Genomic DNA, 17912 nt, shown 5'->3' on the forward strand with positions numbered 1-17912 from the left:
ATCGTGTGTCAAACGAGAGGGGGACAACTACGCCATATTTTTACTTGCATAATCAGCGTACTTTAACAGTGTTGTTCTGACTAGTAGATTGAAGGCAGTATTGATGAGTGCTTTACAAGAATTCAAAGCAGGATTACAAGAAAATTGAAAGTAACCAACAAGAAAGCCAAAGCCAAGCTTATGATCAGTGCCAGATAAGCTTTAGGACAAGATCTGTGAATTTTACCAAATTTTCAAAGATTTAGTCCTTCAAATACGATTATTTAGGAGCAGTCATGATCGAGAAAACTAAATGAGGCGAAATTAATAACAGAATAATGGCAGCAACTAGTTGTTTTTGAGCGTCCTAATGTTCCGTACACCAGAGAGAATTGGTGTTCTAAAAAGAAGAACTTTACTTATTTTCTTCTTCTTTTTTTTTTTTTTTTGCACCTGAGTGTGAATGCAGTGAAGTATGTGCTTTTCAGCCCTGTCTGGGATACCTAATTTGGCAATGGACGTTAAACCCGCCTTCAAAAATAGGCATTATTATAATTGATTTAGTTTTCTAAATAATCATATTCAAGATAGTTATGCTTCAAATTCTTGAATTCACAAAGATTCCTTTTTAATACTTTGTTCTTTAAAGTAAAGAGGCCTAATTTATTATATATTTTTTTCTTATTGTTATATATATAAAAAAATCAGAATTAATTAAATGAAATATAGAGTAAATGTAAAAAAATAAATTAAAATACTAGGAAAAATCTGGTGTGAAACTCACGACTTTCTTTTGTTACATTTATCAAGATTCTAACACAATTTTATTCAATCTTAGAATCTAAAATTTAAGAATATAAACAATTTAAAAAACCAGAATATTTGTAGGAATATTTCCCAAAATTATTAAAACAATTTGAAATTCTTTCAAGAATGTTCACTACCACAAAACACTAATCTTTTTTTTCCAGAATTGTTCTCTTTTTAGGTATTAATAAAACGTTATAATACTATTAGTTGAAAAAGGCCTCCAAGAACCTCTGCGTACTATTTACATTCATGGTTTCCAAAGTAGGGTGCACACTCAATAGAGGAAAGTTTCATTCTTAAGGTTTCATTCTTCATTGAGGTTGAATTATCAATTACAAGAAATCTTTCTTGATACAAAGTGGAGTATTGGCTTTGGTTCTTTTTTTTTTTACTGTGGCCCCCGATTAGTGTCCTCTCGTTGTAGATAACACTGTCCATCACCGGACAGTGAGCTGAAAGAAGCTTCTAGTAAGAGGAAATCTAAGGGCCAGCAGCTGGATTCGAACCAGGAATCTCCACGTTGGAATCCAGTATTCGCTAACCACTCAGTTAATCCTTTCCCTCTCAATTGCATTTATTTTTATAGATTACAGACAAACATTTTTACCTTTCATTTCTAAAAATGAGGGCTGAATTTTCATTGTGGATCATCTAAAAATATTGGCCTCTGATTTGAAAACAATATTTTCTAGTTTAAAATAAATTGATTTTAAATGCAGCCAGTGCTAGTGGATTTTTAAAAGCAGTATCTGGATGAACACTGGGAAGAATTGAGTCAGTCAAAATTTCATCTAATATAAAAAGAGAGCAAAGGCAAGGTTTGTGACGATACATAATCTAAGTGCCCAAATTCAGTTGTTATAAAAATCCTTTCCATTTTCATATTTTTTGAGATTGAGGGCGACTAACTGGTGCCTAATATACAAACTCACTGAATCAGTCGAGAAGTACTAGGATGTCTTTAACTTTAGAATACTTGTCTTGAGACTGAAATTGTTTATTTTTTATATTTTTAGAGACTTCATTTTGATGTGAAATACCTGAAAGAATAAAAAGTATACTAGGAAGGATGAGCTTCCACTAAAATTAGCAAACAATTCTTTGGCAATATCTCCTTCAGCACTTCATCTGTCATTTCACTCGCATGGAAGAAAATTTTCTTTGAGGTTTTTTTATCCCCAAGTTAATGACCTTAGACTTTCTCCTCGTGAAAACGAGTCCAACATTCTGAATTATATATTATAGAGGGGCATCAAGATTTCACACATGCTTAGCTTGGCCAAAAAAAGGACTGTAGCTTTAATTTATTAATGAATTTTCATATATTATTTTCCATTTAGGATATCCTTGTTGAGACTATTTCCAAATTTCTGTCCCGAAGGTGTCATCTTGTAGAATTCTTAATGGATTTTCCAAGAATGAATGGTTAATTGAGCGTCAAAGTTGAGACCTTTTTTAAAAATAATAATAATAATAATAATAATGCGAGAGTGAAGTTTTGAACTGACACTGAATGTAACTGGCGTCTAGGAGGAAATTTGTCTGGTATCAATGAGGTTCTTGTTGGGTTCTACCTTACATAAATTAACACTAACATTAACAGCGTTAACTGCTGTGTGCTGTGTAAAATTAAAAATTTATAATTTTTTGCAACACATTTAATTTCAGATCATTTAATCAGATAATAATAAGATTTTTACACATATGGATATTACGTACTAAATATATATGTATAAAGTGCAATGCCATCTAATTAAAGCCCCTAAAAGTTATCATTTCAACTTCATGAAGACTAAGAAAGTGCATATTATTATTGTCTTATCAGAAATTGAATAATCAGAGATATTTTTGTATTTTAAGAAATTTTATTGACACATACTACTTAATCACATATGTTTAAACCTTTTTCTTCATCTTCGGTGGTCTCCATGAGAAAAGCTTCTCTTTTTTTTTGTACAGTTGTGATACTTGTAGTTACAGAAATTGCTGTGAGTGTTTTCACGCCAGAAAATTTCTTTTAATTTCAGTGTTACCAAATGAAATGCTCTTTATAGCCTATACTATAAGAAGCAAAGTCAGGCACTAGCCTGCATGCTAATAAAGTCTTCCTGATCAAATAGAACTTACTGAAATCATTGTGATGCATACGAGTATTTTACCTCTTTTGTAGTATTTTCTCATTTATATATTTTACCACCTTACATTTCATAGATTGTGTAATGTAAAAAAAAAAAAAAATGTGCTAAACTGTTGAAATTTTCTTTAAAGTTACTTACTACCTTTCTTACTTTTACTACTGTATTTATTTATTTTTGTTTTTTCTTTCTACGGCATTTGATGTAGAAAAGAACAGATTAAGGAATATGCTAGCGGACTGCAATGTACTGCGTAAGCTCCCTCGATATCCAGTGTCAGAGAATTCCTGTTCTTTGTTATCTTAAATTTTAGATTTAGTGGCGTGCAGACAGCTGGGTTAGAAGATGGGAAAATAAAAAAACTAGAAAAGAGAAGGGAGTAAGACATTAAAAGTGAAAGAGAGAGAACTGGCGCTTATAAGAATATAATAAAATAATTTAAACATGAAAACTGTGGTAGGCTGTGGTGCTATCTTTGGCGAATGTAAGAACTAATTATCCAACTTTTTCTGTCGAAAATCACTCATATTGATAATAAAATGTATTAAATTAGAAAACTAATCATAAAATACAAAAATGAAAATCAAAACAAAAAATATTCTTCTTTCCTAGCAACGAATCTTAAGTCAAAAACATAAAAAGACGAAAGCTAATAACTTAACTTTAATCAATTTTTCTTTAATATAGAAGAGTAAATCAGCTCAGTAACTATTTTAGAAATTAGAAAATATCCGCCAATTCAAGGTAAATAAATAATTTAAGAATATATACATAAAATAAAATAAAACTCGAAATCAATGAGTTCCCCTCTTCATATCACCACAAATTAAAATATTTTTATTTCTTCTACCTGATAATGAGAAAACACAAAGTTTTTCTCCTACCTACCTTCTATAGCCTGAGGCAGGCCCAGACTCCCACTCAAAGTTGGGGGGGGGGCGGAAAGCTATTTTAGTATTCCCACTTTTTCTCTCACTGTCTTAATCCATACCGCTAAATTCAGGAACACCATTTTTATGGTGAGAGAAACAGTACAGTAACAATGCTAATGTAACAGTATGCTAATGAAATAAAAAAACAACATTTATTTACAATCTCCATGCCTTGCCAGGCGACAACAGTGATAACTAACGGCCAGATTTAGCAGACTCTTATGTTTCCTAAGCCAAATCAAATGGTGCCAGCTCAGCAGACCGAGGACTTTAAGAGCACTGTTTAAAAAAGTCTGCCATTATGTAAGTGTCTCCTTGTGAATGCCTGAAGGCCTCAGAATAACTTCGAAATCAGAACTTGAAGACAGATTCGTCAAAGTTCTTGGTACTGTGCCGGAATAGTTCCGGATTCCTTTCTTATTAATTTGAATACCCTGGTACCCGAATGGGTAATGTGAACATGATGAACCTGCTCGAGCGTTCCATGTCACCAACAAGGCTACCAGAAGTCTTCGAATTCGACTTAACAGTCAATAGACTAGGTACAACGCAGTCAAGAAAAGAGGGCTCCTAATAAAGAGGGACACCGAAAATCCTGTGGGTGGGTTACCTGACCCATCTAAACGGAATCTAATCTAAGACAAAATAATCATTGCTTTTTTTAGAATTGTATATTTATCAATCGTTAGTACCGCCAACCTTTAAAATTTCAGCGTTTTTGCTGCTCAGTTCATAAAAATATTAACAAAAAACTTATTGTCTTTTCTTAATGGCCGCGTTGTAACAACATGGCCAGCGGATAGCGATTAAAAACTAACTGCTTCAATATAACATATATGTTAATGGCCGTTTTCACTGTAACAATAATTCTTTTTGAATTTAGAGAGTTTAGAGATAAGAATTACACTCGTTAAAACATGAACTTTATTTGATTTTTAAATTTATTTTCTATCCTTGCAGATTCATTGGTTTCACTATTCTACAAAATTTGAACGCTTATCTGCAATATTAATAAAGTTAAAGTCGCCTAAATATAGTGGCTACCTTATTTTTAGATCTTTTAAAATGTTTTCTTTAAAAACTTTGTGCCGTCGATTTGCTGAGCGTTTCAGCCTAACTTGACATTAAGTTAGGGTAGCCACTTTTTTTTTTACTTAATGACTTTCTTAATTTTGCAGCACAAAGAAAATTCCAGATTGACGCATTCATTTTCCCAAAGAATGTCATATCAAAAATTAGACATTTACTTTCATTAGAATGAGAGCGGTTTTTGGCTCAAATCCATATCAGGAGCAGGTGACCAAACAAAATCCGGAAAAACTGTTAAGGTGAGTAAGAATGAGAAATAATAAAGAATAATTACCAAACAGAATATTATTCATTATTGTTTACTAATTTATTTGTTACTATCTGTTGTAATTTGTGCTTCCGTTTCTTCTGTAAGACGAATTGAAGAGTCAAATTTTCTTTGGATTCCGAGATAGACATTTCAACAGTAAATGTTGAACACATTTTAATGTGCATGAGTATGAGATTACTACAGGATTAATGAAGGGCATCATAAAGATAAATCCGAAGAATAATTTGGAATAGAGTTAAAAATAAAGTGCCTTTTTATTTATGAAGATGTAATGTATATATTATCATTAGTATATCAAAAAAGTTATTTTGAATAAACTGGCCAGCATAAGGGACTATGACCTGTAAACTCTGTAAAACTTATTCCGATTTAGACAAAATTTGGCAGGATGATAGGGTTAGGGTTTTCCTACGTAACAGCCAAGTGACGTCCTCTTCTTACAACTACTAAAGGGAGTTATGGCAATCGTATCAAACTGTCAACGCCTGAACCTACTTTCATAAATGAAGTGCGCATCTTTAAGAGGGGAGTTCGCCCCACGTGAGTAAGGCCCCCTCTAAAACTATTAATACTAATAATTCTGTAAATCTTTGCCCAATTTTAGTCCAAGAGACAATGAAGTTCAATCAAGTTCGTTATACCACACTCGTCAACATTGCTTGAGCCCTTAAAGGACCGTCTGAGACTTATTTTTTTCAGTCAAAGATAGAGTTGTTGTTTGTAAGGAAAAGAGATAAATAAAAGGAATTAGAACACATATTAAATTAAATATTGATATATTCTTTATTATTGTAATAGACAGCTTTAGGTACTTCAGTAGTTGCTTTGTATTCTTTATTTAAGATCGTACACATCTGAACACATAGTACAGAGGGTGAATTTAAATGCTTTTTTTTTATTTCTCTAATTTACTGTTTTGTATATAAATTATAATCAAAAGAAAATCTCCGAAATATAAATTAATACATTTAGTAAATACAATATGCTTGTTTAAAAAGAATAGCTATAAAAGTTTTCAAAAATTATTGCAGAAAAATAAAACGTTTTGTTCTTAATGCAACGTTTTTTGATCAATTATTATAATATAGCTGGGAAGTCAATTAATCAAGGAAATTTTGTCAGGTTTTTAATTCACACTGAAAACTGCTTCAGTATCTTACATACGTTTCTGATTAAATTAAACCTACGTACAATATTGTAAAAAAGAAAAGAAAAAAAAAAAAAGTGAAACTCTTTCAAAATTTCGAATGTTTACTAAGTACATGATGGCTTCAAGTATAAGACGTAGGTTCATTACGTGAAACGAAAATGTTTTCACTTCCCCTCCCCCCAGAACCCTCTTTAAATCAAGAGCAAATCTAAATTTAATCCTCCACTAAGCTTTTTTCCGAAAAATGATTCACAGCTAAAGATCACAGATCTCCTTGTATTTAGGGTTTCACAAAGCTTAAAGAAAATCGTTTGGAACTGTTTCTGAAGCAAATTTGAGAATCCTGTAAAATCTATTCAGTGAACAAGCAATTTTCTGTTGCCAATTTTAACGAAAACCTTTTGCTTGTTGCATTCTCTGATGTCATTTAGAGGTATTAACAAATTTGAATTTTCTGCAATGTACCTTCTTTGAGTTGTGCTCAAATCAAACACATATATACACACAAAAGACAAATTTACAGGAATTACTTTTCCAGAATCAGGGATCACTGGCTTTACTGAATTTTTTTACTTTTTCCCGAATCACCTTTATCTTTATTTAAAATTTTCTTGTAAGCTTTGCTTCTTTCTATTTTGAAGTGTAGAGGTTCTTGTTTAGAATTTCTTTTGAAAGCTTTCAAATAACATTTCTAGAAGGCAAATTTGAGAAAATTCACCAGAAACTCTTATTTTACAACTTTTTTTTTTTAATTGTCCCTGAGCATAAATTTTCTCGTAACTACAACCATTTTCTAGCAAAAATTTCCAAGGAAAAGTATTTCAAAATCTTTGTTAAAAAATAACTTCTGCAAGAAACTGAAGTGTTCATTCAATTAAAACACTGACCAATATTCCTAAAATATACTCTCTGCAAAACAGAAAATAGATATAATATTCATACAATTTTCTTTTCGTAAATACCATCTTAATTTCTTTATTAAATAAAGCTAAGTGTACCAAAAAAATGTACAAAATTATAAAAGAATATAAACTAATGCGCCCTGAAAACAAATTCTAGAATCGAAATATTTTTTTGGAAATTTTACAAAAACAAATCAATTTGAGTAGGATTAAAAAATTATGACTTGAATTCGTTTGCTTACGGAACGCATTTATACAACTTTTTTTTTTAAACACAAAGTAAAAATTCATTAAAAAAAGACAGACTTTTGGGGAGACTTTTTGCGAAACCTTATTTGATACTGCCCCAAAAATCTGTCTGAAGGGCGCTGTAAACTGTTCAAGTCAGTCTGTAAAGGAATGTATTGTTTAATGATACAAGTCTCAGGTATTTCAATAAATTATATTATTGATTTTTGTTCAGTGTTGCCTAGCCTCATCCAATTTTCATTATTTAATAAGAAGATTGGATCCGTAATGGTGAATATATTTTGAGATTTTATTCCGTCACAAGTACATGCTTCTTTTCTTGAAATTGTAACAGATTTAAAATTTCTCTTAAGTACCCGTAAAGATGAAGTTTGTGCAATCTTGAACATTTTCTGGTTTGAGTTTTCACCGAAAACCTTTTTCTATTTTGACGTTTCATAATTATATTTAAAAAAAATGTTGTTTGGAATTGAGTCAGATGCCAGCAGGAAGAGTCAGATTCCTGACTAGCCACTTAGTTACTCATTTAATCCGTTTCCATTTCATCTCGGTTAATCACTTCATTTAATTATTTCTTGTAATTAGTCACGGCCTCAGAAGTAAAAAAAAAAAAAAAAAAAAAACTGCGTCCAAAGTAACCTCAAAACTGATACGCAGGCACTTGGGGAGTAGCAACCCCTCTCTCCATGCACTAACCAGAACAATGCGTAGCACATTCAAGCAGCAAACGCTTTTTAACATAAACGAAGGTTCTATCGAAGCACCCTAAGGATGCCTTACCTTTAAGACCACCCCAAACAGGAAGTTGTAATGTCAAGTTTGAGGTGACTTTGGAAGCAGATTTATTTTACTGCTTAGGCCGAGACTAATTACAAGAAATAATGAAATGATGAGCTGGGTCTAAGGTCTAAGACTTAATACAAACGGATTAAACGGCTTATCAGGAATAAATGGATAAAAAGAGGTTGCGACGAAGCAGGCCAGAACTCGTAGAGTTAACTTGAAAAGCGGAAGGCATGAGGAACTTTCGGAACAGGATGTACATCACAGTTTCCAAAAGAAAGTATGGGATTGAGAAAAGACATCTCAGGCTAGGCACAATTGGAGAAAAAGATACTAGTTATCTGTAGTTCAGTAATTCTCGAAAACAGAAAATGACAGAAAATTCAAATTTGATATTTTGATTCAGGAGCCACCTGATATTATAACTGAACTAAATATTAAATTTAAACTTTCTGCTATTCTCAGTTTTTTATTTATGCTGCTGTCCACCCTCATACACGCACATGACAATTTGTACTCCATTTTGTTTGTAATCACGGGCCATCATGACGAGAATTTTCAGGTGAATACTCAAAATAAAAAATCATCACGGTTTAAAAATTAGTTTTTCAAAACAGTAAAAGATGTAAAAATCTCTAATTAGCCCTTACATTATTTAACCCTCCAGACCACAATTTATCACTCGAAATTATGAATAACTTCATTATGAATTCTGTATTAATGAAGAGATAATAGGTATCATTGATAGATATATTATAGAAATCTCGTCTTATATTTTTAATTACATTGTTGAATTGGCAGGCTGCAATTAAAATCTGTTATTTTTCGTAACTGAATATCACAATTCCACCCTACATTCTTCATTGCGGTATGTTTTGATCTTCGATAGTGACAGAAATATTTCTTTTTCTCAGGGCTCATCCTGATGCCAAACAGTGCCCTTAAGACCTCCATACGGAGGTATACCTACACACCAATTGAATTAAAAGTTACAATTGAATCTTGAAAGGTTAACTATTAATCCCTTTATTTCCCATTATTAAGTAACATAATAATAAGAGAATTACAAAATTTTGCATCATTTTCAACTTGAAGCCTTATAAGACTAAAGCAAACATTGTAATAAATTACAAAAAGGAATTTACAGCTTGCAAAATATTAATAATAACAGAAGCCACCTTAAAAGTTTCTTAATAAAAAATTCAAAATTATTTTGTGGGCATACATGTAACATATGCTTTCCAAAAGGTTGACCAGTATTAATAAATCTCCTTTGGTAATTTAAATATTTTAGAGAATGGAATTAGTTTAAAATAACGAAGTATTTACAATATTCCTAAATTAATAGAAGATAAGGCTAAATCCTGGAGTTCTCTGTTTCTTAAACGGCACCTAAAAGAAACCTGGAATGAGGGTCCCGAACCTCTAGTTTAATTAAGGATTAAGTTTTTTTTTTTTTACACTTTTTCGAAATAACATTTTAATCTATTATATTGTTATTTGTTAAGTAGAAGTTGCAACAGTTCGTTCTAACTACAACTAACATTAAGTACTACTAAGATTATATTAGAATTGTTTCGTTTATTTATCCTCCTTCTTTTAAAATGAAAAAATACGCAAACAAGATGATCAACCTCTTGAAATTTCTCCTTCATTGTGTTGTACATATGGCAACAAAAAAGTACATTGAGTTATTAATAAAAAGTAGTCACACTTTCCTTCAACATCTCCTAGAATGTTTAAATAAGCAAAAAGTTAAAATTTTGCTAATGTATTTTTTTTCACTTAAGAGCTAGTAATTCTTGTTTAAAACATGTGAGATATAGTAAAACTGAAATCGCCACAAATTGCTTTAAGAAAGTAGTGAGTGCCTGCTTTGGCGTTGAAAAATAAAATAAAACAAATAAATAACAAAGTTTCGGGTCACTAAGCATTAATTTCGCACTAGCTGCCCATCGCCCATCTTCTGCGTAAAAATTTCATAAAATTATCCTAAATAAAAGATTACTAAAACTTATTTAAACGAATCTGCACCAACTTGTATAATGCAGTTTTTAATTTTTTTTTTTTTGTTCTAGTTTTTAAATCACGGAAGTGGCGGCCTTTATGGAGATACACACGAGTCCCTAACGGAGATTTCGCATGACCCTGCGGTTATTTATGGCGGGTTGGCAGCAATTTCCTGGGTCATCCCTATAAGAGCTTCCACATTTTCAAGAAGCCTGACTTTATTGTATTTGAGCTTTAAGGTAGGCCAAGAAAAAATTAATCCAGCATCTATCCGACGATACCACTCATGACGACAACATGCCCAGGAATTATTTCTCCGATAATACCCAGCAAACGAATAGCTGAATTAGCATTACCATATCCTAAAGGAAAGAACTTTTTTAAAATAACTGCCGAAATTTCGGCTCACATGCCTTCTTCAAGAGAGCTCTGTTTGTGTAATGTGTTGTTTAGTACTAATGTGTGAGGTGTGATGTACTAGGCTGTATTATGTTTCCATTATTCTAGTATTTAAAAAAGCCACTATTTCCCCACCATCGTTACAGACACCAAACAAGCAAAAAAAAAAAAAAAAAAAGAAAGAAAGAAAGAAATAAAGGAAAAGGCCGACAAGAAATTGGACATTCATATTTCAGATATTAGTTCCATTTCGACACACAAAAAATCGATACTTTGATACTTTTTAAATATTATTTTTTCCTTTTTTTTATAACTAGTTTAGAGGATAAATTTTAACTTAAAATAACCATATATGAACTGAGAAATGCACTTATCACACATGCTTTAAATGCTTTAAACGAAGAAAGGAAAATAATAAGGCTGGACACTTTTTATTTCCACTCTGTATACATTTCAATCTAAAAACGTTTGCCTCGCAAATTTAATATAAGTATATTTAATTTTTACAGCGGTGATAGCAATTTTTATGAATTATTGAGTCCCTCAAAATTTTAAAATAAAAATGAAATATTACAACGAAAACCCAAATCTTAGAATGCTTAAATATTAATATTTAAAGACAATTGAGCTTAATGGTGAGGGGCATGCAGCTGCATTTTAGAATTTAATAATTGAAATTAAAATTCGTCTTTTCCATTTTATACTTTTTTCCACTAAGTACAGGCGTCTCGCATACATCCTAATAGATTTCAACGTCGCTGTTGCGCGATATTTGCTTGTTTCTCGTAAGATCAAATGGACTGGCCACTTTTTCATCTGACATTCACACTATTACAGCCTTATACACTTACACTGACGCCATCAACATTCTGCAAAGGGCTGCGCAGGTTGAGATACAATCAATTACTTGAATTAAGCGTGCTCTGAGGAAACTTTAGCTCAAACCTCATACAAAATCTTATTTATATGTTATACTCTACATTTAAAGAGGCCTCGTACAAAGAAATGCTTGAAGCAAACTGATGCCCCTAGCGAGTTTATATGCATAAACGTCTTGAACTTACTGTCAGAAGACATTGAGGGCCCAAGCGAATGGCATTAAATAGTTCCATTAGTGGCTTGAGTGTGAAGATGATATTCAACTCAGTGGTAGGTAACTCATTTTATCCGAGAGGCGTTCCTTAAGCTAAAGGGAACAATTGGCAGAAATAGCTTTAAGATGAACTTGCAGGCAGAACGTGTGTACTGGGTAAGCAGTATTCTCCTATAAGAGAACATGTTATGAGGAGTTATGCACTTGCGATGTAAAAATAAGAATTTATTATTTAGGTACCTAAGTAAACAATGATAACATTTGACTTCGTGAAATTCAGAAAGAAACCCTTCTTGAAATCAAAATATGTTGGTATTGCAACCTTCAAAAAATCTTAAAAGCCAGTATCTTTTACGTTCTGAGAAGCTCTGGATATTTTGAACTTCGCAGAACTTAAAAGATACTGGCTTTCTTACAGGCTGCAATGACAATATATTTTTATTACAAGAAGGGTTCTTTTCTGAATTTCGCGAAGTTAAATGTTTGATAACATTTTACTATACACCGATACCATATCTTTAACACCTATCGATATTACATGATCTGTTTTCCCACTCAACGGATCCGCCAAACTTGACTTTGTAAGATTAAGACGCTAGCGTAATGTACTAACCATTCCTTCAGGGATCTTGGCGTCATTGCTGATCCCATATTTCACCTTACACTAGCAAAATTTACATCGTCACCTCTAACATTCACTCAGTACAACTAAAATCTGCAATGATTTGTTCTACATACAAACCAACTTTAGCTCACAACCACATACTGTTATACTGAGGTAGCTATATACTCCCTCTGATGGCATCCTACCGGTTCGCGCGAACCGTTTTAATGAATTACTCTGACTTCACTTTTGAAGCCATGCCCTGAAGTATAGCAACTGAAGACTGCCTAAGTCTAGAGCACTACAAAATTGCAACCGCGCCGTAATTTGTGTCGCAATAGTGTACACGATAGTGAAAACAGTGGTATTTTTAATGCAAAGTGGGGCTAGGTAAGTGATTTGTTTTCACTCTTAGAAAATAAAGAATAGGTTCCTAGATATCACTTCGACTTTATGGAACTGGTTTCTAAAAATTTAGGAAGCCATCATTGGCTAGGTCCCTCCATAAAGACGAATAATAGTTAAATATGAAATGCATAAGAGACGCCTGTAAGCAAGAAGACTTTTTAAAAACACTTAGCCAGAGAATTTATGGTACAATTACATCAAATTTTTTCTTTGAACTATAATACAATGGTTGAGAAAGAAACAAAATATATATTATATATCAAAAATAAAATAAGAAATCCCTAAGACTAAATACAATTAAATATTTATTTATTTTCAATAAATAATGATGTATGGTGCCTCTTGTTAATGCAGGTATATAAACACACATCCAATTTTATTATTATTTTTATAGTTTCCTTTTTTTTCTTTTTCTTTTTTTTAATATATACAAATTGATGAAGACTAGTGGTAGTTCAATGAAGATCCTTTACGAAATGTTTATCTTTTTAATTGGCACATTCATTAAGTTCCAGCACACTTAAAAAAGTCCCTTCTTTTTATTCTTTTTCTCCTTGCCATCAACCGACCTGCAAACCAAATTAATCATTTAAATACAGTCTATGCAATAAAATCTGTAGTGAAACTTTGTTACAATACTTTCTGTTAGCATGGTTTTCAAAACATTACTAAATGTTAGTTGGCTTCAATTATAAAAAAAAAAAAAAACTTGTGGGAAATAGCCTTCTTCTTGACCTTCTTTCTAAAATAAAATCTTATAACGTGGTTGCTTTATATATGTGTAATACGTATGAAATGAGGTAATGTCAAAAGCGTAAATACCGTGGCCTTTTGGCCTACAGAATATCAGTGCAGCGCTGCAATTACCGCTGATTGACTTTTCTTTTTTTTGTAAATTCCTTTAACTCAAATCATAAAAGGAAATAAAAGAAAGAGAAAATCTCGAAAAGAGAAAACTAACGTAAAAAAGTCCTAAATAGCAGATTATAAAATGAGTTCCAGAGATGCTACCTCCGGTTGGTTAAAATGGAGTTTTTTTAACCTGTTATCAGGGAATGAATGCAATAATAAAAAAAAATGGAAAATTTTTCCACCTTCGGTCACCTGATTTTCTTGAAAATTTTTGCAACGAACTTGATTCTTATAATACTACACAGATGTTAGATCCATATAATACACTGAAATGGTACTTTGAGGAAAATGTATCTTCGCCTCCTTCGAGAATTGCCTAATATAAATTTTCTCAAAAAATTACAACTTAACTGTAGGTGAGCTCAGTTAGCCTAAGTAATGCTCATTACATACATTATTATAGTAATCCACAAAGGATGGCATTTCAGACACCTCGTCGGTTATTAGAATTTCGAGTTTAAAGCAAATTTAGAATTATTTTAATTTTATTAAATAATTTTTCAAGAACGATTTTAACTATAGTACGAGAATCTTCTGTGAATTATTTCCTTTGTTAAAAAAAAAAAGTTTTATTCTAGCGGCATAACGTAAGAATCAAATTCTGCAGCTGCTGTGTGGAAAATCGCCGATCCAAGGAGCATGCGTCAAGACGATCTAAAAGGGTCATGCGTATTTTAATCCTCTCAATCACGCGAATTCAGCTTTTCCTAGCCTATCATTAAATCCAGATCTCCATGAATGCATAAAGTAAATTGGCTGAAGTCTACTAAGAGCACAAAAGCTTTGTACCTATTGGTTCCATTTAGTTTGTAGTTTGCTCAGGTAATGTAATTATTGCACTTGCATTATAGTATTTGTATCAACCACATTTTTTACGAATAAATTTGGTTTCTTAAGACGATCAGTTATTTTTTAAGCAATATTTTGAAGGAATTATTGTGAATCAAACACAATTTAATATTGCCCAAAAACCTTAAGATGTTAGTTTAATTCAACAGTTATTACTTGGAATGCCTTAAGAGCGTGGGGTTCTTTATCCCCCCTCGATAACCAATGAAAACCGTTTTTGAGGGTCTTCTCTCAAAAGTAGAAGTTAGATATCCTAAGCATTCCCACACCTACACCCAATCTGACGAATAAGGGACAATAAAATAGTAACGCACTGATTCCCCAACTCCTTTATCACCATCACCATCTGTATTTTGTTTTAATGGTTGGTGACCCTAGCGGTCCCGCGCCCAACTTACACATCAGTCTTAACTGTACACTACCCAGCGAAAACTTTTCTCTAAACTAATTCTTTTTAACCAGTATGTCCCTTCATAGCATCTACAATTGATTGTTCCCTTATACTCTCATTTTTAATTTCTTAGTCAAAAAATGCTTCATAAGACAATGGCTAACTCTGAAGCACAAAATGGTGTAGATGATCCATATAAATTTAGACGTAATTGTTTTCAGGCGTTATCGTATATGACGTATACAAGCTTATCAACACATGCACTTTTTAGTGTTTGTTACTTTGGTGTTACTCCACTAATTCTAAAAATTATAAGCAAAAATTCTACCACCACTTAGCCAACTCCTCCGTTCTTTTGTTGCCTTGTCCTTCTCTAATCGAGTGTGACCAGGACACAAGTGGAGAAGCTTCAGGTTACTTCTCTGAAAAGAAGCAATAAGTATTCTCCTACATTCTCCCATCAATTTTGAGCAACATTACGGCATACTCTAAGACTGAACAGAGCCCCTGACACACGAAAACATCCTTACTTCTTTAGAAGTTCCTGCTACTACTCCAAATATGGCAGTATTTAGTGACACCAAATAACTCAGCTTGGAAAAGCGTGGTCATAAACCTAACTTACCTCCCGTCTAGAATCTTTAGAATATCAGCTATGTCATTACTATAATTCTACAGCTAAATTTAAAACCATCACCCCCTTGAACCTGCCACTCATTTTTGCGATAAAAATGTTTCTCACAAGTATTTTTAGATCTTTTATAAAGAAAGCAGTAAAACCCGCACAATTACAGAAAAATTACAATAAATTTCATTACATTTTCCTAAAATTATATTTCTTTTTTACCCCAAATCAATTTTTCGTGGAAAACGTTTTCAGTGTAATGCTTTAAATGTGTATTGGATAAACTAAGTTTAATAAAAATTTTCGGAACCATATTTCAGCAAATATATATATATATATATATGTGTGTGTGTGTGTGTGTGTGTGTAAAAAATATTTATAAAATAACAAAACAACTCTAATGTTTCGCCAAATTTATATTTTTCTTTTTGGCCTAGACTACTCCAACATATTACATTATTATATCAATATTATTAGATTAATCATTAAAAATAAAGGTTAACATAACCATAATATAATTTGGCTTACGAAGATACTTTAAGGATAATAAAAATAAGCATAAAGTAATAATATAATTATTTTATGTTTACCTTAAATATTGTAATTAATATTGTATTAATTTAATAAACATGTACAATCCAGACCCTTCCTGCAGAAGATAAAAAATTTGTCAAAACGTTGACAAATAATTAAATATGATTTATTGGGCGAATCCTAGCAAATATAAGTTCACAATATTCAATATTTTATGATCACAAAAAAGTAAAAATTGATTCTAATTATCTCATTTAATTATTTAGTGCACTAAACTCAATCCACAATTATTTGTCGCTAAGGAAGAATTCTAAAACGTGTGCATTTAAAACTTAGAACAGGAGAGACTGAAAATCCAATAAAGTTTTTTAAGATTTATTTTTGTAATAATATTAATGATGATATACATTTTTTAAATTTTGCCTATACATCACTAATTTGTTACATAGGTTGGAAGCTTCATCCAAAGTGAGTTAAACCTAGATTTATGCCATTAAGTCATTTCATTACCATAAAATGAAAAAACTGAACGTCATATGACTCGCAGGGTAGGATTATGATCGATAACCAATTACGTTACGTTGCACTCCATCGAAGTTTGGGTAGGATTAGCTAATTACCAGAATCAGTTCATCCAAACACGATTTACGTTATTGAAAACAAATTATTGAACTTTGCATCAACATTGTCTAGACCTCGTTTGCAAGAACTTTCGTAAAAACATGCCTTATTGCATGAAATTGAATTGAATTAAATTTTATAGTAATAGGAGTTATTTACTCATACTTTAAATTGTGAATATCAAGTCAAGTGTTTTAGTGGCAACACTTGAATACATTATTACTTTTTCTAACTCTAATATAGTGAGAAAAGGTATTGTAATAGTGCACATTTTGAGTTTTTATCGAAAATGTTGGTTAGGAAGTTCCCAGAGTCCGAAAAAGTGTTTTTTACAAATTGGTCTGGTGTATATTTGTATGTACCCACTCTAACACAAAAAAGCTCAGAAAGTTCAAATATGATATTTACTCGTAGCTTAGGTATCAACAGAATATGCGACAATGCCGTTTCGGTTAAAATCGGCCAACCAAAGTATCACTTTACAAAATCAATTTTTAATTGTTTAAGATTTTCTCAAAAACTGTTCTTTAAGATGCTCTTAAAACTTGGGTACTAATTACATACCTAATAGAACTTAACTTTTATTTGAAAGGAAAATTCAAATAGGGTTACTTCTGGGAAAGAGGGATAATTACTTTCCTCTAAAGTGCTATTAGTGTTGCTGTAATGGCTTTCCATCTGTATGATACTAATAAGAATCAAATTTTAGACTGATTTTCTAAATTTTATGGAAATGGTTGACTGGAAGTGCCACTTTATTGAATAGAGTTTTCCGTCTTTCAAGATATTCTCACAAACGAAATCAACTGACCAAAACTTCCACTTTATTGAAAAGTGTTAGTATTTACAGATTTCCTCAAAAATGTCTCCTGTGAGGGTTCTAGACATTAAGTTATGAAAGTTAAGACAAAACGTCCTACATTTATAGTACCGTACTATTCGCTTCACAACTCATCCAATGTTCATTGAATAGCAATTATTAATGTGACTTTATGTCAGTGCGAGTGCTTACTGCAACATACATTAAAGTAACGCTTTAACAAATCTCATAGAACACATTAGTTCTTCTTTTTCCATCAACTTCAAATTAACATCCACAGAAGTAGCAGTACGTATTCATCCTATAATGATTTAATCGCTTTTCATTGTAGTGTTTTCGATCAATA

At 31.9% G+C, this 17912-nt stretch overlaps 1 protein-coding gene across 4 annotated transcripts in view; it reads right to left on the bottom strand.

Annotated features, from left to right (window-relative positions):
* Positions 1-5975: 5975 nt before the first annotated feature.
* Positions 5976-17912, bottom strand: part of pnut (septin 7-like protein pnut) — a 71620-nt gene continuing 59683 nt past the window's right edge. For all 4 annotated transcript variants that reach the window (XR_012461435.1, XR_012461436.1, XM_074138212.1 and 1 more), the window contains one exon: positions 5976-13383. Coding sequence is in view for 2 of the 4 variants with exons in the window: in XM_074138212.1 (XP_073994313.1) it covers positions 13335-13383 (49 nt within the window). In the remaining 2 variants the exon portion in view is untranslated. The remainder of the gene's footprint in view (positions 13384-17912) is intronic.

This window comes from Rhodnius prolixus, unplaced genomic scaffold (assembly GCF_049639745.1).
Source record: "Rhodnius prolixus isolate KJV_2025 unplaced genomic scaffold, Rpr scaffold_11, whole genome shotgun sequence".
NCBI classification, from domain to species: Eukaryota; Metazoa; Arthropoda; class Insecta; order Hemiptera; family Reduviidae; genus Rhodnius; species Rhodnius prolixus.